This window comes from Haplochromis burtoni, unplaced genomic scaffold (genome assembly GCF_018398535.1).
Source record: "Haplochromis burtoni strain Fernald_Lab_line unplaced genomic scaffold, NCSU_Asbu1 Contig_204, whole genome shotgun sequence".
Lineage (NCBI taxonomy): Eukaryota > Metazoa > Chordata > Actinopteri > Cichliformes > Cichlidae > Haplochromis > Haplochromis burtoni.
In genome coordinates, this window is record NW_024582565.1 from 880,604 (window position 1) to 906,053 (window position 25,450).

Below are 25,450 nucleotides of genomic sequence, written 5' to 3' on the forward strand. Positions count from 1 at the left end.
CTGCTTCTTTTGCTCTACACATGTCCAGTTTCCTAAAAACTTTTAAGAACACACTGCACATTATGCTAAGTTTTTTTCTGTATATTCAAAGAAACGGGGAAACATTTTTATGTATTTGTCTGTTGTGTGTAGACACAACACTGGTTCATCCATTCAGTCAGGTACCCTTTTTATGCTTCAGTGTTAACTGGCTTCACAAACAAAACAACTTTCCTCAGGTGCATGGGCAGAACTGAAAATTAGTAAAAAGAGCAGCCAATGTCCACACAAAAACTTTGAGAGACCTTTGAAAACCCTGAAGAACTATTGCTCAAGACCACTTTAAAAATGTACAAGAAAATGTAAAAGAAAGTCTGAGTGGCCACTCAAGACTTTTTCACAGCACTGTGCAACCATTCAGTCTTTCTTGCTTGTGAGCAACAGCTAGCACATTTTATGCAGCACAACACAGCAGGTAAACTGCTGAAAAACCATGTGGATTGAAAGTCACCTTCAAGAGTGAAGATGCGATCTCCCAGTGCATCAACAATGTCGTTGAGCGCAGCTTCGTCCGTAACATTGAAAAAATATTTGTCATCAGGGTCGCTGGCGATGAACTTGATCTCCTTAATGAAAGTTTCAGGGTCTTGCTGTCTCCGGATGTAATGACCCAGGACCTGAAGAAAGTCAGAAAGGTAAAAGACCACATGGGAAATGAATGAGCACATAACACAAGCTCAACAAAGTATTGATGAAAGACCACAGATGAAATCCTGATGTATACAAGCAGGTATCAGAGCAATTGCTCATCCATGTTTCTGCTGTGACTATCAGTAAAATCGACTGAGTTTGGAGATGTGCCAGTTTCTGTGTCATTTACCAATAATTAAGTGATACCAAAGTCAACAAATCGAGTGGAAAGCATAAGATGGAAGAAAAAGGCAGCCACCAGAGATTTGTAAATGAGGAGCACAGGCCTAGCTGCGAGGTGAAGAGATGACTGATCCAGAGAATATACTGCAGCGGCAAAGGCTTATGGCTTAACGCCTGAAGTACAAATGAGAAAATTCCATAAGAGAAACCAAACCCAAGATCTCCCCCTGTGACTTTAGCTGCCAAGCAAACTAAGGAAATCCTCTGTTTTCAAAGGGCAGGGGTGCAGTGTGTAACATAAGGCGAGCCTGCGTATAAATATGTACATTATGAACTTGTAGAAGTTGAGAAATTCCACGCAGACTGCCAAATACTGCGAGCTCTTGCATGGGCATAAAAGGGCAACAGGGAAAGAAGGACTGTAAAGTAAATGTAACTCTTCTGATTGGTTTGTTTCCACTTTACAAGCTTCCAAACATACGGTGCTGCCTAAATGCTTTAGCCTCTGGGCTGCACTGATGTATAAAACACAGTTTTCAGTGACCGGGCGCTTTTTTTGCTCTTGTTTTGAGAGCTCCGACCCCCTTGGCGAGCCATTTTCACTGCGCACACACACAGGCTGCAGCACAGAGAGCAACATGAAAACATGGCTGCTGTTATAAGCAATAATTACCTCTCATCACTTTGACTTTTTTGGGCAAACATTCAAACCACCAAACCCACCCCATTCACTGTCGTTTGCTTCAGCCGTTTTTTGTTTGTTTCTTTCAATATTTAAGTCTGTGACTGTGTATAAAATGTCTGCTCTAGCAGCACCTTAAATATCTGTCACTACCTGTTTGAGTCCCTCCATGAAACTGTGGTTCACAAAGTATTTTGTGTCTGCAGCATATTTTATTACTTTCTCCAGGTGATCTCTGGAGCCAAAGAGTTTCTGGTATCATAGACACAATAAAATTTCATCTGTACTTCTCAAACCTTTTGTACTTTTTTAAGAGACATTTTTCTCTATGATTCACACACTTTCCTTAAGTGTGGTAAATGGTCTATATTAAAACTGTTATCCAGAGAAACAGTGGCTGTAATAGCTGCTACTGGATTTTCAGAGTGGCATTAGTTTGCCCACTAGTTTGCCTGATTAATTATTTTCATTCAAAACTATTGAATGAAAATAATTCATCATTTGCTTTGTGGATGATGAATCCAAACAACTTTCAAGATTCATCAGTATCACCAGAATCAGTTGTGCTTTGAATTTAGTCCTAACTGGGAACTGCTGGTGTCCTAACAGACCAAACCAGGGGTTCTTATGCTGAGTAACAAATCTCCTTGGTGGGCCAAAGAGCCAATGCAGGCTGAGTGTGGATAAGAGGAAAAACATGGATCAAAAAATGTTGAACAAAAAGTATTTTGTTGTAAAATAAATAAGTAAAAAATGTATATGGTGATTCTGTACAGAGCTTTGAATCTTTGTGGAAGATCCAGCTTCTTATCATGTTAAGAAAATAATAATTATCTCAAAGTAACAGATTTCTGTGATTATAGCTCAAACTATTATAAAGAATATTTAACATTTTCCTTTAACAATCACAGAAACGCTACAGACTTATCTGCATGCTCTGATACCACTAAAAGCTGCTAGAAGAACATTTCTATCTTGGCCCACCACTGCTTAATGAACAGACTGAAATTAGTTCCTTAGATGTTTTCCTGTAGCGAAACATTAAAGGAAGCAGATTCAGGGAGACATGGGAGAATATTCACTGATGATGGCTTGATTAAACTGCGGGATTTATTGTTCCAGAGGTAGGGCTTACTCGTTGTTTCAACAGAACAAGTTATTGTAACTGACTCGTACTGTAAATAAGCTTCTCCAGTCAGTGATCAGTTTATCTGATCTTCTCTAATCTACATCTGTTTCCAAAGTGGCCCTTTGCCACTCTTCCTGCATGCTTGGCTCATGTTCTCCTCTTCTGCGGTTCCAGCGGAGCCTTTTGGTTCGTTTGCTTCTCTTGTGGGTAGGGAGGGGTCTGCAACCAGTCCTGCCAACTAGAGTCTGTCTGGCTCTCAAAAACAAACCACGCCACCACTCGGTGTTTTTCTGTGTGTTGAGGGGGTCGGGTGGGGCTGGAAAGGAAGAGTTTTTGTTCCCAGTTGGCTATTTTAGTAGACCCAAGTGGGTCATTTTGTAATTTGGAGTTATTTTGGGGTGGGGTGGTGTTGATATTGTCTGGTTCATTCGGGATGTATATATTTACTATACCACTTTCACACAATGTGTGAGGAATGCCAGGGATGCGCTACACATCCTGCATATGGCGCCGATTAGTTGTCTTTTTTATTAGTATTGTAGAAAGAATTTCTGAATCAACAATTTGAGCACCACAAAACGCACAAATTGTCAAATAAACCCCCAAAGATTATCGTTCTGCTGAGCTTGGACAACATGCACTCACAGCGATGGCGTATCGGGTGATGTTTCTTTCTTCGCACTTCTCCAGAGCACCTTCTAGTTCATCGCCATCGTGGGACTCTCCATCTGTGACTACGATCATCACCTTGGTGGCACCCTCCCTCGCTCCACGCTCAGGACTGAAAGCCTCTGTGCTACAAAGAACGAGAGAGAGACATATAAAGCTTAAAAAAATATACGTCAGTTGGTCCTACAGATCTTGTGAAACAGAATCAGATCTTAGACGTGGAGAACGAAAGAAAAACGGAGTCAAAGTGTAGCTAGGAAATGGATGAAAGGGAGGCTACCAGTGAGTATCAAGTAATTTAAATAAACATCCTCTGTAAGATAACACACGACATTAATCCTTTCTCTGAGAAAAAGAAAAAGCTAGTAAAACACGGAGTTTGAGTTGCTTTCATCGAGCGCGATATAAGTGGCCCAAGTCACAGCTGGACCTTTCCACAACTTTATTAGTCCAACTTGACACACATGCATCAGCTGCCAGTTGACTCCAACCAGTCACTGCGTGCAGTGTGGATGTGTCACTGCACACAAGAACCACATTTGTGCATTCCAGTCCAGCTGTGCTATGACACACAGACGAAAACTTGACAAACACACAAACAGACCCGAGCTGCACCCCATTTGTCTGGAGGAAACCTGTTCTCAGTGGGAGCTGATTCAAGCACTGAATAGGGTTGGTAAGCCTCACACACACACACACACACACACACAGAGTGAATGAGGCAGAGAAGTCACTGCTAGTGAACTCAGTCATTTTCAGGCCTAACTCCAGCCCTTGACTAAATATAACGTTGTGGTCAGCCGCAAGAAACTCTGAGTTAAAAACAACAGTTTCCCCTATGCAGTCTGCAAATTACATAGGGTGCAGAGTAGGAGAGGAGAAAGAAAGGAGAGGAGTTAAAAGAAAAGGAACAAATGAACGAGAAAAGTCACATTAAGATGAGGGAAAAAAGCAACAAACAGAAAAACTACAAACACACGAATGGAGAATAATGACAATAATGGTACTATAATGCAAACTATAAGTTTTCATTATAAGAACAAGAAGAATAAAGACAGTAAAATTACATCAAACATTATGAGTGCAAAACCCACTTCGTTGTGCTTATCGTTAAAATTTAGTGAATTATACAGCAGAACAAATTTGATGGGAAAGATTGAAAAGAACGACAGAAGAGTGGGGGGCAGTGGTGGAGACAAGATTGGGGAAAATGAGGATACAAGAGACACAAAAACAGGCAAGAAACAAAGGAAAAATAAAAGGAAAAGCAAGAAACAGATGAGAAAGAAGGACGGGGAGATGAAAGAGCAGAGAAAGTGATGGGAGCTAATTGGGAGGCCTGGCTGTATTTACTAGCCATTTTATGGAGTCATAGCAGTGTGGTAATGACACAGCACAGCGGTTTGTGTGTGTGTACTTTAGTTGTTTTTCTGCGTGTGTGTGTAGAAGGGAATGGTGTGCGTCTCAGACGGGTGGAGCGATAAAAAAAATTAGTGGCAAATCCAATTCTAGATGGGTTACTTCATGTTAATGAAGCAGTCATCTAGTCTGCAATCAAATTGTACTCTAGTCTGGTACTAGTCTCATTTCATTATGCAAGGAGATACAAAACAATCACGTTTTAGGTAAAGTGTGTAACTACACTATACAAGTGGCAGTCAGATTCAGGTCAAGTCCTTGACTTTCCTCCCACAGACAAAAAATGTTCCTCATGCGAGCCGTTATTGTGAGCTATGTTTATGATTTAAAGTTAAAGTACTTCTAGCAGAGTGAAGAAGCACATGCATAATGTTTGGTGGTGTCATTATTGTGATACGGGACGGAATCTGCAAATGTTGTCATCTTTGTGCCTAAAAATCGAGAGTAAAAACCAAAACAATCAATGGGTGAAACTTCCAGACAGTCACAGCTGAAACACAGAGTGAGGCTGAGTGACTCCTGGCTGCAAAAAGAAGTAAGATTGTGTTGAACTCTATGAATAAACTACCCTACTCCTCACTGAATTTAATACCTCACTAAAGTTTTTATAAGAAGTTTATGACCTTGATTCCCAGTTTCAGTTCTTTTTTAACATAACATGATGTTCATTTGGTGATTCATTCTCCTATTTAGAGTCCAACAGATAATAAAGCAGAGAATGCTTTGGGATGGGTCTATTTATTGATAAGTTGTTACTCTATGAGAGTGCAGTGTCTCCAGAATCTGAAGAAATCTCTGTGTGCAAGGGACAAGGCTGAAAATCAGAACAGGACCCCTGTGATGCCTCAGGCAGCACTGCATTAAAAGATTCTGTCTGTTCTGTGATCAGACAAATCCAAATGTGAAATCTGACGTTGAGAGCTTCCATCAAACATGTCATCTCTGATGGTATTGGGTTGGATGAGTATCTATTGCATTGGCAGCTTGCACATCTGAAAAGATAACATCAGTGCTTAAAGCTATAGTGATGGACGCAGACCTAAACTTAAACTTAGAAAAACCTAAGCTTAGAAAAACACATTAAGACAATAACAAAGTAGCTAACTATCATCTCAAGAATATTTCAAGGATAAAAAATCTGATGTCTCTACTAGAGATGGACCGATCCGATATTACGTATCGGTATCGGTCCGATACTGACCTAAATTACTGGATCGGATATCGGAGAAAAATAAAAAATGTAATCCGATCCATTAAATATCACGAAAGCACCTCACAAAACTTGCAACACGCCGTAACTCACCTCAGAACGTTAGCACGTCGGAGCAGTATGCATCACGTGATAGAGCGGCTGTGGCATGCGGGACCTGTCGGTGGTCTGGATAGCATTTGGAGCTTCGCTAGCAACCCGGCATTTCATCTCCGACAAAGTTATCCCCGAGAGAAGTAAAGCAAGTGTGTAAGTCCATCTCTGAATGTTTGTAAAGCATTCCTGCGTTAAGCTTAACGAGCGACTGCCTCTTCTTGCTGCTACTTCAATCATGAAACTGCTTAATGATCAGCTGATCGGCTTTTCTGTCGCGAGTCTCTCTTGTTTGTTTTTGTCTCACTTTGCACCAGAAAGAGGAAACCAGCGGCTGAACAACAGCAGCACGTTTAAGCTTGATCAGCTGTTGTTAGAATTTATTTAATATTACTTTCTACACCAGGATCTTTTTCTACGTAGCTGACGGCTGGTAACTGTGCAGGGGCGGATCTAGCAAAGTTTAGCCAGGGGGGCCGATAGGGCATGAACAGGGAAAAGGGGGCACAAAGACATACTTTTCTTTCTTATTCTCATTTAAAATGTCTAGCTTTTAATAAATAATTATCTGACACCCAAAGTTTTAATTTGATGTAAAATGAATAGAAGTCCATTACTGTATATAGTAACTATTAAGTCTAATATATACCCTAGTAAGCTATAGTACTTTTTCCTTTGGGAAGGTACCATCTGTGCAGTCTGCAATTCTGTTGAAGAAAGATGTTGAATCTATTTAATTATTTCTTGAAAAATAATTGATTTCTGTGCATTTTTTTTCACACTGCATCAAATTAAGTTGATTACGTCGATTAAGCATCATGAGGTGGCGCGTGAGGGGTGGTTCCCTATTTTTTATTTATTTATTTTTGTTGTTGCTGGGAGTTGGAACCCTATTAGTTAGGTTGCTTAATATTTACGCTAAGTACTCTTTAAAATACCAGAATAGGGAGGATGGTGTAGGTCTAAGTTTATTAGATTGATCAGTATTGCTGAACTATGAAATATTTTTTTTGTATACAGGTATAACAGAATAGCTTTAGTGTAGTTGTTGTTTTAAACTTGAGTATGAACTTGCAGACTTGCAAAATGCAGCAAGATATTTTAAAAAACAGTTTTGTTGATTAAAAAACACTATATCGGATTCATATCGGTATCGGCAGATATCCAAATTTATGATATCGGTATCGGTATCGGACATAAAAAAGTGGTATCGTGCCATCTCTAGTCTCAACAGGACCTGGAAAAACTAGTCCATGCATTCATCTTTAGTAGGCTTGATTACTGTAACAGCATCTTCACAGGTCTACCTAAAAAATAGTCAGACAACTACAGCTCATTCAATGTGGACTCACTAAGACCAAAAAAGTGGCACCACATCAGTCCAGCTCTGAGGTCTTTACACTGGCTGCCTGTCCGTCAGAGGATAGACTTTAAAGTTCTAATGCTGGTCTATAAAGCTCTGAATGGTTTAGGACCAAAATACATCAGTGACCTCCTGACCCAGTATGAACCTTCCAGATCCCTCAGGTCATCTGGATCCGTTTTTTTTATCAGTTCCCAGAGTCAGAACCAGACACGGAGAAGCTGCATTCAGCTTTTATGCTCCTTATATCTGGAACAAACTCCCAGAAAGCCTCAGATCAGCTGAAACACTCAGTTTATTTAAATCCAGGTTGAAGACTCACCTGTTCTCAGCTGCATTTGAATAAAGCCCAATCCAATATAACCGCTTTCTTTCTTTCTTTCTTTCTTTTTTTTGAGGGAAGGCTTCGCATATTTCAGCAAGACAATGATAAACTCCATACTGCAGCTACTAGACAGCAAGACTTCAAAGTAAGAGTTCAGGCACAGAGCTGGCCTCGTTTTTCCTCAAATTAAATATATTTTCTCAGTTTGAATATTTGATACCTTTTCTATGTTCTCTTGTCAATAAAATGTGGATTTTTGAGATTTACAAATGATTGCATTCTGTTGTCAGCAACCCAACTTTTTTGAAGTCAACAATTGAAAGCAGGGGTTCCACAAACCAACAGATAATGTAACAGCAGGTGAGATACTACCCATCATTTGGCTCCTAATGCAGACTGTGTTTTGTGGAAACACTGCTATGTGTTGTTTCATGGGTCGTGTCACATGATAGCAGATGATAGCTGATATGATTTTTTTAGTTGGAGGACTTACTGAAGCATTTCTGTCCTACGTTTGCCTTGAATTTGGCCACCAATAAGTCCTTCTCTGTGATTAGTTTTCACTAACACTAGCTTAGCTCAAAAAATCTCTTTAATTGTGGGGGTTTCTTTGTGCATTTTCCCACAGCTGTACTTTTATAGCATGCTTATCAAGTTACGCACAATAGATCTGGTCGGATTATTTCTACCAAATTAGGTGTGAAATGTTAATCAGTTGAATAAACCACCATCCCTTCTTTCCAGTAGTCCCAAATAGTTCTCCTCCTCAAATAGTTAGCTCTCAAATATGCCAAGCCTCAGAGCAGTCAACTTCAAGTCAAATCGAAATTCCTGATTTTTATGGCATTAATGTGAATAAAGTCTAAGATCAGTTTAAATCTGCACCGACCGCTCTCCCAGGAACTCGAAATCTTCTGTTGTTCTTGCGGGAGCTATTTTAGCTAAGTGCTTCACTTTAGGGTAGGTTTCTCATAAGGAGATGGTTGGGGTAAAGGCTGAAAGTTAAACACACAGTGAAGAAGGTTAACGTTGAGGTCAGGAGGTCAGGGAACAAATGCTGTAACTGTCAAGTTTTGAAAGAATAGTTAAAAGGCATCGTTCGTGAATTTAACAAGTTATACATGAGTCCTCATTATGTGTGTGTACGTGTGCACGTGCATGCTGTACGTGTCTGTGTGTATTTTTACAGCTGTAGCAGAACTACTTGGCTGACCAGTCTGGGTCAGGTCATGCCACACCTGCAGCTGTGCTGAGCCAGCAGCCGACTAGCCCAGCTCAGCTAATCTCGTTGTTTTTCTTACCCCGTCACTTTCCTGCCAGTGCCAGGGCTGCTATCTGTCCATCTGTGCGTGAGTATGTGAGAGTGGAAGTAGATATGTTTATGAGAGTTAGTTTAGAAGTAATCTTTTGATAGTCCCGCCTCTTAATGTCAAGTTAATGCCTATATTTTACTCGTTTACACTTAGACACACATATACAGCATATAACTTAGCCCAACCATCACATTGGGCAGGGAGCGAAGATGACAGTTACAGTGAAAGCAAAAACTGGATTTCCAATCGCTGGCGTTTTAAAGTAAAAAGCTTTAAGACCTTATACTGGTTTCCAGGGGCTGCTTTTCCACTATCGTTTACATGTCCAACTTTTACCTTTAAATGTACCAGAAAACAGGAACCCTCCAATTACCTGTGTGAACGTGTGTGCGTGCTCAGAGACACACATACCAAAATAACACGGCCACACATCAGGTCTGGGTGTGGTGCTCTATGTGGGTATGACTTTAATAAAGGAGGAATTTTGTTTTGAAAAGAAAGATTTTTCACTGACCTGCCAACTTCTTTACACTTGGGTTACCAGCGTTAAAGCCCCCCAACATACCTCTACAAAGTGATGGATATGTGGAGGAACTGGGTGACAGTGCAGCCATGAGGAAGTTATAGAAGACTGCCTCAAAGGTCCCTTATGCATTTTATCTGGATTTGATCTTGCACACTGTACTGAACCGCCACTTATTTCCTTATATATTTTTTATTTTAATTTTGAAGGGGTCTTAAGCAAAGGTCTTTCAATGTTTTTCACTGGTTGATCTTTGAGTCATTTTCAGTCCTTGTACCTGTTCATTTTCAGAGGATTTTGTTTTTTGTTAAATCGCTTAACACTGACTTATGACTTTTACCCATCAAACAATCAAACAAACAATTTAGCAATTTACCTCGAGGGCCAGTGTCCTGCAGGGTTTAGATCTCACCCTGGGCCAACACACCTGAATTAAATGATTATTTCATTACCAGGCCTCTAGAGAACTTCAAGACATGTTGAGGAGGTTATTTAGCCATTTAAATCAGCTGTGATGGATGAAGGACTCATCCAAAACCTGCCCTTGAGGCCTGGAGTTGGACACCCCTGGACACTGAGTGGAGCCTCCGTCGAGGTTTGGAACTGCATTTCAGCTAGTTATGTTGGAGATGCAATACCATCTGGAAACCAGCTACTTCTGAAATTGCTGTTGGGCACTAAGCGTTTATGTATAGGGAGTGTAGAGTGGTTTGTTTCAGCTTTTTTGCTTACAACAGCTGCCTGAAATCAGTGAGAATGAACTCAAGAAGTAAACCTGTCCGAACTAAAACTATTGGCTGAAAGATACTTGTGTGGTGTGCTGCCACTACCGCTGACTAATTTTGAACAGAAACAGATCATACATTATGAGAAATCGAATAGTTTTCCATAAATTAAACATGGAGCATATTGTTAGAAAGGAAATTAGAGAAGAAGAAAACAGATCTGATTGCCATTATAACTGAAAATTATACAGTGATCTATTTATAAGCACCAACTATTGTTACAAACAAAAACCAAAGCGTCACATAGATTCCAGTTAACCTGCCAAATCTACAGCATGCTTTAGAATGAGAAAAATCATCCCTGACTAGTAAACTGCCATGCCTACCAGGCTGTTTCAATCGCATATGCCGTGCGCGTCTCCCGTCCCTCCTGTCGGCTGATGTTCTTGGCGGCCTCCACTACCTCCTGTGTGGTCTGGTAGTCCTTCAGAGACCACTCGTGAACAGCTACCTCACCATACTGCAGAATACCAACCTAAATATGGACACGCGAGGGCAAACACACGTACAGAAACACACAAGCATTTCAACAATGCCACATGTTATTGGTTGTGCCGGCACATAATTGTGGAAAGCAACATCTGAGACTTTTGTTTCTGGGTTGAACTATCTCCTTAAGTACCAGTCCTGTTCTTAAAGCAAACAGTGCACTTGGGGGATTTCTGAATTCATTCAAAAACCAGAGGTATTTCCTCTTCACCTCACATTGCCTGCTACCCCTTACCCCCCACCTCCCCTTTTCATTACTCAGTTCTCCTTTCACTCTTCTAGTTGCTTTGCTTTGAATAATGTCACTAGAAACCTCACTTCCCCTCCCCAACTCATGCAGACACACACACACACACACGCACACACACAAACACACACACACACACCATCACCAAAACCCCCAGCTCCCATTCCCCTTCAACCTCAAGTGAGCTGGGCTCATGTCCCTTTACATTACTCCAACTATTCTTCTGGACATATTTGCCAAACTGGTTCCTAATACGTCCCTGTCAGCATGTTTTCATTCAAGGGACTAGCTTGTCTTACTGCTCTGGGCTGCAGCTAAGGGGTTCCAGATATTTAAGTGGGAGACTCACTCAAATTTAAACCCACAAGTTTCCATTACTAGTGTAAATAATATTTATCGGCTGTGCAAATACACACTGAATTAGAGTTTTACCTGCATCTGGTCTGAGCTGATGTGGAACTTGCTGAGGATGTTACTGAGGAAGTTTTGGACCTCGTACCAGGGGTAGATGCTGTTGGAGCCATCCAGCACGATCACGATGTCCATGTACGTCGAGCACCCTGCCAGATATGGACGTTTAGAAATGTTTGGTTGATTGAAGCAGGTCTGCAACATGTGTCTTTGCCGCACTTTGTGGGTTTTTTGTGTTTGTGAGTGTGTTTGTGTAAGTATAGTTACTTTGTGCTGTTGGAGCGATTGTCTCTCTTGGTTCTAGGTCATCGCTGACTGAGGCACAGATGCCAGTGCTGAACATAGATGTACCACACTCTTGTGACCACAGTGGAGCACATGCCTGCAAAACAGATGCACGCACACACACACACACACACACACACACACACACACACACACACACACACACACACACACACACACAAGCATCTGTTTTACAGGTGAATTTCACAAGTAGCTGTAATTAATTTGAACAGAGTTTATTCTTTTTCACTGTTTGTTTTACATGCACAAGATGTGTATCAAAGAGTTTAAAACATGGAAATGTGCACACAAACATACCCACAAACACACACAAAAACGCACAAAACGATAACAATTAAATCAGGGCAGATAGGGAACAAAAAGAAAACAAGTCACAAGAGGGAATAAGTCATGGAAAAACTACAATAGTGTGGTTTGGAGGACAGGAGAAGGAGGGAGACTATTGTCGACATGCTGGCAGTCACAGTTGTCATGAGCGGTTTCACAGAGCTGGAGCACAAGACCAGTATGAGCGATTTAAACTTGATTGTGCTAAATGTAGGGAGGGTGAGTAAGGAGGTTGGGGAGGGGGCACCCTATAAAAAATATTTCTGCCTTCAAAGCGTGCCGTTTATTTGGCTTTCCATACCAAGAGGAAAGAACAGGGGCGAATGCAGAGACAAGAGATAAAAAAGAAGCTAGCAGAAAGACAAAAGAAGGAGACTGAAAGTGGGGTGAAGTGGGGGTAGAATGAGAGAAAGAGAAACATCCTGGTTTTTCTTGCCCTGTCATTATGGAAGGGTTTCTCCTCAGGCACACAGACAGGCAGAGAAGAAAGGATGGAGAGAGAGGGATGGGAGGAAACGATGGAGGGAGAAGATGGAGAAAAACGAAAGAGGTGCTATGGCTTTTGGTAGGTCTGTCATTAACAAAGGGCCGGAGACGCATTCCGATCCTGTTATAGACCTGACCACTGGGGTTAAGATAAACACACACACACACATGCCCGCACACATGCCTGTGCACACGCGCACACAAAAAACCCGCCTAAGCTGGCTAGCGTTTTTTGAACTGTACACGACTCCACGCCCGAAGAAGCAGTAAAAAACCTGGCAGACACCAAAACACGCAAGCACACTTGCCCAACATACACACAGAGTTACACAAAGAAGGCATGTAACACAAACTGCTGTCTCCTCGCTAAGGCAATAAGTGTGTGGGTCTGCAAGCCAGAAGCCTCAGAAGTGCAGAAATTAGGATAAATGAGTGAGTAAGATTTCAAGAAGTTTGTCTAAAAGCTAAAGTCTTAAACCTAAACTGGAGTTAGATTCTGTCCATAAACGTTGCTTTGCACTTGACTTCATCAGCTTGACTTTGAATCATTCATGTCTGGTTATTGTGTCAGTAACTACAAGCTCTTTAAGTTCTCACATTGATTAGAGTCATGGTAAAAAGAAAATACACCCTCCTTAAATTCTAAGGTTTTACCTATCAGGACATAAAATAAATTATGTGGTCCTCACGAGGTTCGATTAAACTATTTAAATACAACCTACACTGACAACCAGCCCACTGACATACTGCAGTTATTGACTATTGACCAGTGGCTCCAAAACAAGATCAAATCATGACCTCTCCTTCACTGTGCTTGACAGTATGTCTGAGGTGTTTGCGCTGATATGCTGTGCTTGGTTTTCACCAAACATGCTGCTGAGACTTATGACCAAACAGTTCCACTTTGATCTCATCTGTTAAATAGACATGACTCTAGAAGTCTTGTGGTTAGCTACTTTACTGTGTAACACGCTGATTGAGGCCTGTACTGTCTGAGATGTGGCGCTGGGGTTTTTTGCAGTTTCTCTGAGCATTGTAGAGTTTGACTTTGAAGTGAATTTTCTGTGACTTGCACTCCTGGGAAGATTGGTAACTGTCTTGAATGTTTTCCACTTGTTTGGAAATGGGTTTAAAACACCTTCCCACACTATGTAAATGTGCAAATGCATGTCCAAAATTAAAGAAAAGAAAGAGGAGGATCAGTGAACCGCTTGTGGTCAAATCTAAATTCAACTAAAAACACTCGAAGGGAGCGAATTCATCAGAATTCTGTTGAACAAACTCAACCTGGTCTGACCACATCCCTTCAGGCTCCCACCCATCAACCCACTGCCCATGTAGGAAAAATAAAAAGCCCCGTTTTCCAGTGTTGATGCCACATACCAGGAAGCCATCAGGTGAAGTTGGTGTGAGGGTCATTCCCAAGTGAGAATTCCTCAGATTTTTAGAAACGTTCTGGAGAGCCGTCTCACCTGAGTGAGACAAACATCTTAGCTTTGAAGTAACAAATCCAAACATGAATTGAGGATTTTTTTCCTGCATATTTTCTTCAACTCATAGTTTCTCTCACCTAGATTCACTTTATTGCAGCTTGAGTTCTTCTCCCGTCCCACGCTGCATTTGTACACATCTCCTTTCCTGTTGTTGGGCGGCCCATCCCAGGGAGCACCAACCAGCATCCTTTACGGAGTAATTCATTCATCATCAAAATGTCATCCATCGCCCGCTTTGTGTACATGTTATGACACTTTATTTATGACTGTGTGGTTCCATTAGATTATATCTGACTGTCTCCCTCACAGACTTACGATTTCTCTCCATCTGCTTCATGCTGCAAGACGGAGAAGCCGAACAGCGCGTCCTCTGGACCGGTGAATATGCGCGGGTGCTTTACATCTATGTTGAAACACTGACAAAGCTCTGGAAGACATGACAAAGAACATTTTAAACACCGATGACAAAAACAGACAACAAAACAGTGCTCACTTAACTGAATTTTGTTCAATTAAATAATACAACCACAAAAAAAGTGGCATGCTCCAATAAATCAACTGAATCAAGCTGAAAACCCCCCCCCCAAAAAACACTTTAATGGATAACATTAAAACTACAAACAGATAATGCTAATCCTCTCGTTCAGAGTCATTGGGGACAAGGCATTGCTAACAAAATCCCCATGAAATGTTGCAGATCCCAGTCTGATTGAGCAGCAACAGGACTGCCAGCTGCCAATATCTGGGTACCAGACACCACAGGACAAGATCGAATGTTACAGCCCCAGTAAAACTTCTTCTGGCAGGAGGAAACCCCTCTACCCTACATTTTCCTGTGTCATGTGTTATGGCTGAGTGATGTGTATAAAGCGTGGAAGATGGTTTTTTTCTCTTAAAGATTCACGTAAAAAAATTATAGGGGGGAAGCTGTGCATTCAAAGAAAAGTTTGAAGTTTAGATTTTAAATATTAAACTAACCCGTTAGTTAAGTGGTTGATTTAGTATACAAACTGTAACTGGGGAAAATGCTGGAATTGTAATGGTATTAAAACCATAACTTTTAAAGCATCCATCCATCCTCTTCCACTTGGAGCTGTAGCGTATCACTGTTATAGGGTGAGAGGTGGGGTACAGCCAATCTGTTGCAGGGCTAACACAATGGACAGGCAGCTATTCATGCTCACTTTCACCTTTTTAGCCAATTTGGAATAATCAGTTGCTCTTAAAGCCTGGCGTGCATGTTGGACTGTGGGAGAAAGCTGGAGTACCCAGAGAGAACCCCCACAGACACAAGGAGAACATTCAAACTCCTGGCCTGGATTCAAACCCACAACCTTATCGACATGGAAGTACAAATATAAATCATTCCATCTACCTCTCCAACTTATGCTTTTTTATTTATTCATCTGTTCATGGAGCACTAAAGTTAATGCACTTACATAAACTTTATTCATAAGCTGTCAAAGGCCAGTGAAAAACTTGGACAACTGTGTGCACTATGTGTAGTTAGAGCTGCAGTGAAGAGTAAGATTATTATTTCATGTCTTGGCCTTGGAGAAGAGAATTAGAGGGGACAGGGGGTGGCGGGTAGGGGGGTGTCAAAAAGATGGATAAACAAAGTGACCAAAGGCCGTCTCTGAGGAAAAAGAGAGTTCAGTCTAAGGGGAAAGAGGGAGACGAGAGAGAAGAGAAGAAGCAAAGCAAGGAAGGGTGTGGGTTAGAAAAACTCTTAAATATAGCGAGCTCCCTGTTATGACACACAAGCTGCCCTTCATACTTACAGGGAGAAGCGAGGGAGACACACTGAGATGGTAGCTCACTGACTTGTTTACATCTGTAAGTAAGCTGAAGCATGTTTGAGCTGCTCGGTGCTGATGATCAGAGCTAAACTAAATGAATAAAGATTTAGGAGTCAAAGAGCCTGAAAATAAATAACACGGATGTTTCAGCATCCATTTGAACCTTTTTAAAAGGGAAACATTAAAAAAGATCGAACTAGGTGCAGCAGAAAAACAGACCCTGGACTGTTAATTCGTACACATTTATTCCTCATAAGCACCTGACACATAAGTGACCCACAGCTAATCGACTTGCAGTCTGGGGACCCGGGTGTGTTATGCTAGGTGCAGCAAATGTAGATGAGATGAAGAAGAGACCACAGAGCTCACAGCTCACTTCTAGCACCACACCCTCACATTGTTTTTCAGTGTCAGACTTGTAATCTTCAATGCCAACAGATGCCAGCATAAGCACTGTGATGGAGGAAGGACTCGCATCTTCTACTTAAATACAGCTACTTATACTTTTTATTAGTCCTTTATTTATCTAGGTAAATACTCTCATTGAGATTAAAAATCTCATTTCCAAGAGAGACCTCATGGCAGTAGAAGTCTATACACTCCAGTCTATACACTGTATTCTACACCTATACTACGGTGTAAACACAACGTCCTGCGTTGAAAATGTAAAAACATTTTTAAAGCAAATTATTTAAAATGGAAAGATCGCATCTTGGGATTTTTATACTACCCTGGTTCAAAAAGAGAGAGCACACACGTCGTTTTAGGATGCTATTAAATAGCTTAATTAAATAAAGCAAAGAAACCAAAGATTAGTAGGAGTGGTTGTCAGCAGATTAGTGTATATGGAGGGTAAGTGTACGAGTGAGTGCAAGAGAGGAGCAGAAAAAGAGCCCTCACGAAGGTCTGGCAGGGCTGCTTTAGACGGCCCTGAGCCTGCTCAGGTATGTTACATCCCAAATTAGGTCTGCTCCATCCACCAGTTACCCGGAAGAGATAGACAAAGGCAACAAAGAAAACAAGGTCAGCCCTGTGGCTGTCACAGTAGAAGCAGAATTTAGCTGTTGTGAGCAACTTCATGTCCAACTGCAAGTTATATTTGTTTCATTCATAACAGAACAGCCAGTATCATCATTTACTGCAAGTATTGAGTATGTAGCTGTCACATAGTGAGGGAGAAAGGGCAACGGTTACCTTTGAGATGTAGTGGAGGACAGGAAGTACTGGAGAAGTCATGAAAAAACTCACAAATGCCTAAATTTGTGTTTAAATGGTGGAAGCCAGGCTTTCTGCACTTTTCTTCATTCAGCCTGTGTTTAGTGGTGACTCGAACAAAATTCTGTCACGGATCCAAATTTTGGTGACTCTTAAGTTACACTGTGCAAGGAGTATTTAAGTTGTAGCTGAGGTAATGCTTTAGTGAGGTTGGTGTATTTTTTTGGGTTTCTGTCAACTTGAAATTAGAGCCTGGTCCCTTAACTTGGTATTTTTAAAGCACCCAAGTTAAGCTTCACGTATTATGCTTTGTGTTGGGTTGATCTGGTTGACTTATTATTTAATAATTCAATCATGCATTACCAATCGACGTAATATAACTAAGCTGTTCCAGCATTTCTCTTTTTTCAGTGTACATACAGGTGACATACATACGCTGAACGTGACATGCGAACCAATCCAATTGATCTGAGATTTATCTGATTTTGGCTTCATCTTTTGCATTTCAAGCTACATGTAGCAGATAGCAGGTTATTTCCAAACACCCATAAATAGACTGAGTATATAATGGACAATACAAGTTAAAGAAAATGTTGTCAAGCAAACATTTAAGCAGATATATATGTATTTCCTGTTTCCACTGAAGTAGTTGAAAGTAGCTTACAGGATATGAGCCAGCTGGTATTTCTTGCCTACACAGTTCCCCATAGATTAAAGAGAGTCATCGTGTATTATTTTCAGTTCAGACTGAGACAGCTCTGCAGCTCTCAACAGTCGGTATTTAACTTGTCCCACTTGTGTGTCTACTGTATGTTATTTGTAGGGTGTGTTGGATGTGGTTGCTAAAATGGGCTTTCAGAATGGCTTCAGTTTACTGAGCAGTTTAGAAACATCTACAGTTCCTTCCTAACAGTTCTGTAACTTCTCCAGTACTCCCAGACTGGGAAGCAGACCAAAACACTGGTGGCATGATTATGAAACAGCTGCTTACACACTTGTGTCCAGGTACTTTCCCACAACTAAACACAGACAGTCACAATTCTGTGCAAAAGTCTTGCCTCACTCCTCAATTATTTATACTTTGCTTCTAAGGAGCCACAGTTTCCTAAAGTTTTTAAAATGGTGTTGAGCAATAGTTCTCCGAGCTTTCGGAAGGTCTTTCAAAGTTTTTCTTTGGACATTGGCTGCTTTTTCACTCATTTTTAGTCAGGTTCTTGTCTCTAACAATTTTTTCAGAAGAATATTTGTTTGTTTGCTTTTAAAACACTTGACACTGACCTATAAATCATTCAGGTTAACCCAAAGGATAAACCAGTGTTGTCTCAACACATAACGGACAATTTAGCAAAGCGGTCATTTTAAACTGTATCTTTAGGCACTTTATTGCAAAGAGTCTGTATAAACAAGCATTATTTGTTTCCATTTTTTTACTCGAATCAATGAAAAATGTAAGATAAGCCAGGTCTGATGGGCATAAAATGATATTTTTGTACCAGCAAAATGATTCCCGAGTGCTATTAGCTCAAAACTTGTTTTTGTGTCAGCGTAGTGTCATAGTGCCACAGCATTATCTTAAAGACAGCAAAGACACATGACTGAAGCCTCATCAGAGTTGGTCTCAGTTGAAGACACGTCTGCGTTTTACCAAATTACACAAGAAATGGAAGAAAAATCAGTGGCAACAGGTCTGATGGAGTGATCATCCAAATTTGAAATTTATTGTTAAAATTCTCATCAGTGTGTATGGAGAAGGTCAGAGGCGAGGTTTTTGCATTTGCCGCATTTCAGAGAGTAGGGCTGGAGATCTTGAAACTGATGAAATTATGAACACAGAAAAGTACCATCAAATTTTTATCCACCACACATTACCATCTGGAAAGCATCTGATAGACAGAAGCCTGATTTTCCAGCAAGAAAATGATCCCAATCACATTGCCAATGCAGTAAAAGCATACCTGGATAGAAAACCTCATAAAGGAGCACTGTGAGTCATGGACTGGCCTCCCCAGAGCCCAGACCTCAACATCAGTGAAGCAGTGATCATCTTGATGGAAAACAGAACAAAAGCTTTGAATGACATGAAAGCTGCCTGAGAGAGTGCAGGCTGTGGAAACAATAAAGGTGGTCATATCAAATATTGACCTTCAAACTCATTAGAATTTGACAAACTTCATTTGTGCCTGTGATTGTGCCTTATTTCCATGTATTCTTGCACATATTTCAATAAATCGCTGCACGTATTTCTCAGTTTCCCAGCAAAATATAAAGAAACGAGGGGTGAATCAAGACTTTTGCACAGGATTGTACCTCCGCCAAGCCAATCAGATTGGGATTCCACTTGGTTTAGAGAATGAAACTAGATATGTTCAGTGTTTCTTTTCCGTCCCTGCTCATGCTTTTCTCACACACTGTAGTTTCTTCTACCTGCTTCTTCACTTTTCTCTACAGATTGTCTTTCTTGTAACATGACTGCATTGTCACACACATTTCGTCTGGTTTTATCTACATAGACGTACTCACCACATACACCTACAAAGATGGAGGCTTTCAGACATGGCAACAGCAGATATTCTGGTGTAGATTAAGTTATGTCAATAAATTATTACACGCAGAGACTTTTTGTCTGTCACCACTTTGAGTTTGACTTTATTGGTTGTAATTTACCTTGACAACAACTGGATGAGAACAGCACAGTGACGCAGTGGTTAACCTGTCACCTCACAGTAAGAAGGGTTCGGGTTCAAACCTGCTGCCAACGGGTTCCCTTGATTTTATCATTTGAATGTTCTTCTTGTAGCTTTCTGGGCTCCCTCCAATGTCCATGAAAGCTAAATTGTTTGTGTTTTCTAAACTGGCCATAAACTACATTAGCCCTGTGATTGATTCTGACCCTAGAATAGCCATGAGGGGAAGATAAATGTGGTTGTAAAAAGACTCCTGACTTGGCCTTTGCAAGCACTTTGCTGCTGAGCTTATAGTCTCACTCTTTTTCTCTTTTTTTAAATATAAAATGATGGGCATTTTACAAAAGTTGGTCATACTATGGTTCACTAAGCAGGTTTCTGTTGATTAAAAGATGGAGGGAAGGTGAGATGAGACAATTCACCAACATGACCCTAACATAGGTAACACAAACCTAACCTGCTGAGCTCACTGTACCACAAAAAATTCAGAGACTTATACTGGATGTTTCGATGCATCCTTAATCATCCAGGTAGGTAAATCCCGAAACGTTTCGTCTCTTGGATGAGTGACAAAACGTTTCTCCCACTGAAAACGCTACGTCCAGATGAACAGAATCAGCTTTTGGGGATATACTGGATGTTGGAACAACAGAAGGCTGATTATTGGCCCGTACAAATAAACGTGCAATTTAATTCGATTCAGTGTAGCTCCAAATCACAACAACAGTTCCCTCAAGCTGCTTTACAGTGTAGAGTAACGGTCCTACAACATTAGAGAGAAAATCCCAACAGTAAGATGACCAGCTTACACATAATTTTTCCAACTACACCAAACAACAACCAATTTTTAGATCAACTGATCAATTAGTTCATCATTAAGTATTAATAGCATTGCAGTGATGTTAATAAAATGTAATTATTTATAATTAGATCTTCTGGTTACACATTTACATTTGATTGAGTGAGATATAAATGATGCAATAAAAAAGTCTATTATACTAACTATGTTATTCTAAAAGTGTTTATATTTAGTCGTCTATACTGGAAGAACCAATGAGCATTGTCTCAAACACTGCCTCACAGAGCTGCTGGCATGGTTGTAGACCCTTAAGTCTTGTTTCTGCTGATTTTGCACATCAGCGCAAGCTTCCAGTATTTCTTTATCCAAGCCTCCAGTGACTAAGATGAGCCTCATGCATCTATCCAGTTCTACACAGATGTTTTAACAGGCTTCAGCATTGGGGATCCGCGTAGGCAGCACTATAATAATTCTGCAGTCTTTATTTCCCTTGTCAGAGAAAGAAAATCCATTTTCCCAGGCTTTTTGCAATTAGCTATTCTTTCAGATTGACACCCACCACCCGTCTTACACACTGCAGTAAACTGTTTCTCTCTTTTCTTGAGACAATGTCACCCACACTCCAACTCCAGATTTCTTCCCACATCAAAGCAGGGATCTGATAACAGCTCCTGCTACTGATGTTCTCTTTTATCCTCGTGTTTAGCTCATTCTCTCATGAGCCTTAAATTGCTCATTTTATTTATTTTTTGCCCACTCTGCTATAAAATGAGCAGACACACACGCTATAAATGCACCACAAGGACAAATCTCCCGTCTCAACCCCTGCAGCTTCCAGAAAACTGTACCATCATTCCCTGTTTTCCCTGTCCTGCCATCCCTCCTCTGGTTGTATTTTCATCTTGGTTTATATATGACACTTTACCACAAGCTGTCTGACCACCCATTGCCATGACAACTGCCGGCAAACATTTATCAAGCCAAACTAAGTCCAGATTCTCTCAACCACACGCTCAGCTCTGGGCGCTACTGCTGCTTGATGTGAATAGTTGCAATTGTGTAGTACAGTATATGTATGTGCATGTGTGTGCACATGTCGGGCAAAAGGAATGGAACTTAGCACTATAGTGTTTGGGGGACTACAAAGACATGCCAGCATTTAGAGCATTAACTAAAGACAATGATGTATATCCCTGTCCTCTTTAATTTACACGTCTGACTTACAGCACCGCTGTGAAATGTCCTCGAGCAGAGATGTCTTATTCAGTCTGTTTCTGTCATCTGTATTGAAGTGACTCATAATGTTCCTCCACTCATTCTCCCTCCTTCACCTCTTCTTACACCCTTCCACAGATTTTCTCTCCATTATCTCCATCGTGTTCTGTTCTCATCTCTGTCACCCTCTCGTGGGGAATGGGGGTGGACGAATAAGAGGGGGAGTAGGAATGAAAGTCAGCGAATTATGGGAGAGTAAAAGAAAACACGCAAGAAGATAGCTGGGAGAATAATAGCAAGAATTTATGAATGAGCAGTGAAACAGAGTGAAATATGCACACACACACACACACATGCAAACACACCTGTGTTTGACATCTCAGTAAAAGCATAGCAGAGTGTAACAGACATGAGATGCCTGCTGACCACATCAGGGGAGTTCTGCTGAAGCCATTAACATTACACACATACTCACTCACCTACATGCTCCTGTGTGAGACATGCTTAGGCTTACAAACTCACACGCAGGGACGAGCGTAAACACTAAGCTACTGCACGAATTAAAATAGAGGCTACATGGTTAAAAAGGTGAAAAAACGTCGGCTTGTTCATGCTTTACTGAAACGTGTAATGGAGTGTAATGTGTAAAACCACACCACAGGCTGCTGGTGTTTCTATGAAGGGTATATGCGCCGGTGAGTGTAAAGCGTGAAACATTCGTACCTGATGCATTCCTCATTCATTCCTTGGGGTCTGAACAAGGGTGAAAATGGGCAGCGTGGATAATCACGCCACAAATTGCCACAAATGACCACAAATGGCAACATTTCCTTCTATAGATTAACTTCAGCGACTGTGTGTGATTTGACACAGGTACAGATTTAACATGCCTTGCAAAATATAATCTCAACGCCTATTGATCTAATTTTGCATCGTGGTTGCATGGCGTAGGGCAGCAGTTAACCACTGCTTATCAGCTGCATCAGTATGCAGACAACAATGGCCTTTTTCTTCACTTTCTTTCTGGTGGGTGGGAACGTCTCGGTTTGTTCTGTGGCACAGCGAACATGAGTACCGAAGGGGAGCTGATGTTCATGCTCCATGAAGAAACACACATGGCACAGGCACCCTATTAGGGGAACTTTAGACATCAAGTCTAAGAGATGGCTGATATGGCCGGTGAGGTCGTGTTACACAGCTGCCAGGGTTTGTATGTGTCAGCTATAAGCGGATATGAACCGGTAACCTTTTGGCTCTGAGTACACGTATATCTGATGGTAGCTGGAGACCTCCAACAAAAATGAAATATGTCCTCAGTTCAAACATATGTGATAGATTTACTAAAGGATCTGACTTTGAACCAAGAACCGGTACTCTTTAGGCACAGCTTCCTTTACCTTTGATTTATTTGGCAAATGGAGTGTGTCCAGGTGTTTTAAGATGCCCGCTTTCCATCTTTAAGCATAAAATCATCTGAGGAATGTCTTCATGGTCAGTAGTTTACTGTCACACAGTGTTAAGTGGGCCTCAGGGAGGCTGCCACACCATCACTGGCACATGCTGTCTTTTAAAGTTGAGGGAGGTTAATCACCAGTAAGAGAGGGCTGAGTGAGAGGTAAGGAACTGGGCAGTGGAGCAACACCAGAGCCTTATTTTACACAGAGATGAATATACTTAGATTTGTGTTCACAGCGTTGGGTTAACTGAATTAACTGAATGAATAACTTCACCTTATTTTAAACTGTCCTTCAGTTTTGTTTGGCTTTTTAAAGAAATGTAACAGGTTTTTTTTAAAGGTCTGAAATATAGGCTGAGATGTGGCTCTTACCTTTAAGGAGGAGGATAAACTCCAGGCACAACAGGTATTTACGCAGCTCCATTTATGAATCCGAATGAAAGAAGTCTCTCTTTAATGTTTTTTTTCCCCTTTTCCCTCGTTTACTAGGTGGAAATGAGGAGCGTCGTTGCCCACCGCACACATACACAGACACGCTTGTTTTCAGCTTTTTCTCTTTCCAAGAGATGCGTAAAAGTCGGCCAAACTGTGCCGCGGTGGCATGCCACGTGCGTGAATGGGGTTCAACTTCAGGAGCTTAAATACTGATTCAACGAATAAAACGAAATATCTGGCTATGATTTTCTTCTTCTTCTCGTCTTATGTTAAAGTGAGCGAAAACGTCTTAAAAATGTAAAAATGAAAAATCAACTTTGTGACGTCTCAGTGACCCATGGCGTGACAATAACTGCACCTGTCCCATCCAACAAGAGGCCGCAGTTCCGACTCATTAAACCATTACAAATGTGTAACGCCTTCACAAACAGGCAGGCAGCAGCTTTATCCCTCCAGACTCCGGAGCGCGTCTTTGAAGCTCAAACTCCTCTGACAGAAACTCCGCTCATCAGTCCCAAAGTCTGAGGAGCGCTGTCGTGAGCGGTATCTTTGACAGCACGTTATCCATGATCCACTCCGCTTATTTCTCTTATTTTAGGCTCCCCTGCTTCTCTCTCCGTGTAAATATGTGTCTCTAGTAACGGATTTCTCTCACGTTGAAATGAAAGAGTGCATTTATCCTCACAGCTCCCCTCCCTCCATCCACCAGACTCCTCTCTGAGCAACTGGTTCACAAACCTCAAACCCACATCTCCCCTTTCTCTCCTCTCCTCGCACTCGTTTTTCTTTTTCAAACACTCAGACCGTTTCTCTCTCCTGTACACTTTTCTTCTTTTTTTATGATTTACGAATAAGGAGTCAAATTTCACTGTTTTTGGCACCGTTTCTATGTGCCTGCAACGGGTGAGAATCAGAGTCAGTTACTGACTGCAGTTAATACAACATTAATCAATCTTTTTTTTCTTTCAGAAACCGTAAAAGACAAAACAAGTGTCACACTGGCAGGGGGATGTGCTCAAAACTCCCAAATCAAATGCTGCTAACGGGGGAATAATGATTTATAGCACTCATCATTTCACAAGACTTAAGAGAGGCTGAGTAAGAGGTGGCCTCTCATTAAAACCAAATTTGGTTTTATGTACCAAGCGCTACTTCTGCTGTGACAGATCAAAATGTCTGATGAAAAGGTGACATGAATCTGAGTCACATGGAAATGAAACAGAAGTGCTCTGAAAAACTGTGGACAATAAACAATACCATAACCTTTGGAGCAGTTATTTGAGATAATTCTGCTCAATTATTTACGAATTAATGATAAAATGTTTAATTCTGTGCTTTAGAATCAGTGCTGTAAAGTCACCCTTTGTTGAAATGCTTCTAGCCTAGTGGGCATCGCTTCAAGCGTGACAAGGGCACCATCTACAGGACAACAGATGTCAATGAATGCTTTCATGAGAAAAGGAATGCCGTAAACCACCGGTTATTGTTTTCACCCTTACCTTATCTCAGCCCCAGCAGGCAACAGAAAGAGGTTTTGGGATAACATGTCATAAAAACACCAAATTAAGAGATTCATTTTTCAAGAATGGTGCTCATTCCTTCAGTAGGTTTTCAGAGATTTGGGGAATCCAAAACAAGGAGCACTAATGTTGCTTTTGAGGCTTGTGGTGACTTATTACTTAATGGTGTTTTTCCATCTGTTATCCAACTCACAATGCTACACTA

At 41.1% G+C, this 25,450-nt stretch overlaps 1 protein-coding gene and 1 long non-coding RNA gene across 2 annotated transcripts in view; one reads left to right on the forward strand and one right to left on the reverse strand.

The window, feature by feature from the left end:
* Positions 1-24,016, reverse strand: part of itga10 (integrin, alpha 10) — a 31,216-nt gene extending 7,200 nt beyond the window's left edge. The window contains exons 1-9 of the mRNA XM_005936118.3: positions 23,663-24,016; positions 14,438-14,549; positions 14,200-14,309; positions 14,013-14,101; positions 11,778-11,892; positions 11,532-11,659; positions 10,690-10,838; positions 3,309-3,459; positions 491-656 (exon numbers count right to left, since the gene is read on the reverse strand). Of these exons, the coding sequence (XP_005936180.1) occupies positions 491-656; positions 3,309-3,459; positions 10,690-10,838; positions 11,532-11,659; positions 11,778-11,892; positions 14,013-14,101; positions 14,200-14,309; positions 14,438-14,549; positions 23,663-23,714 (1,072 nt within the window). The 5' untranslated portion in view covers positions 23,715-24,016. The remainder of the gene's footprint in view (positions 1-490; positions 657-3,308; positions 3,460-10,689; positions 10,839-11,531; positions 11,660-11,777; positions 11,893-14,012; positions 14,102-14,199; positions 14,310-14,437; positions 14,550-23,662) is intronic.
* On the forward strand, positions 23,285-23,896 carry LOC121815398. Its single transcript, XR_006055057.1, has 3 exons — positions 23,285-23,449; positions 23,631-23,696; positions 23,780-23,896. It is a non-coding gene; the product is annotated as an uncharacterized LOC121815398 (long non-coding RNA).
* Positions 24,017-25,450: the final 1,434 nt, after the last annotated feature.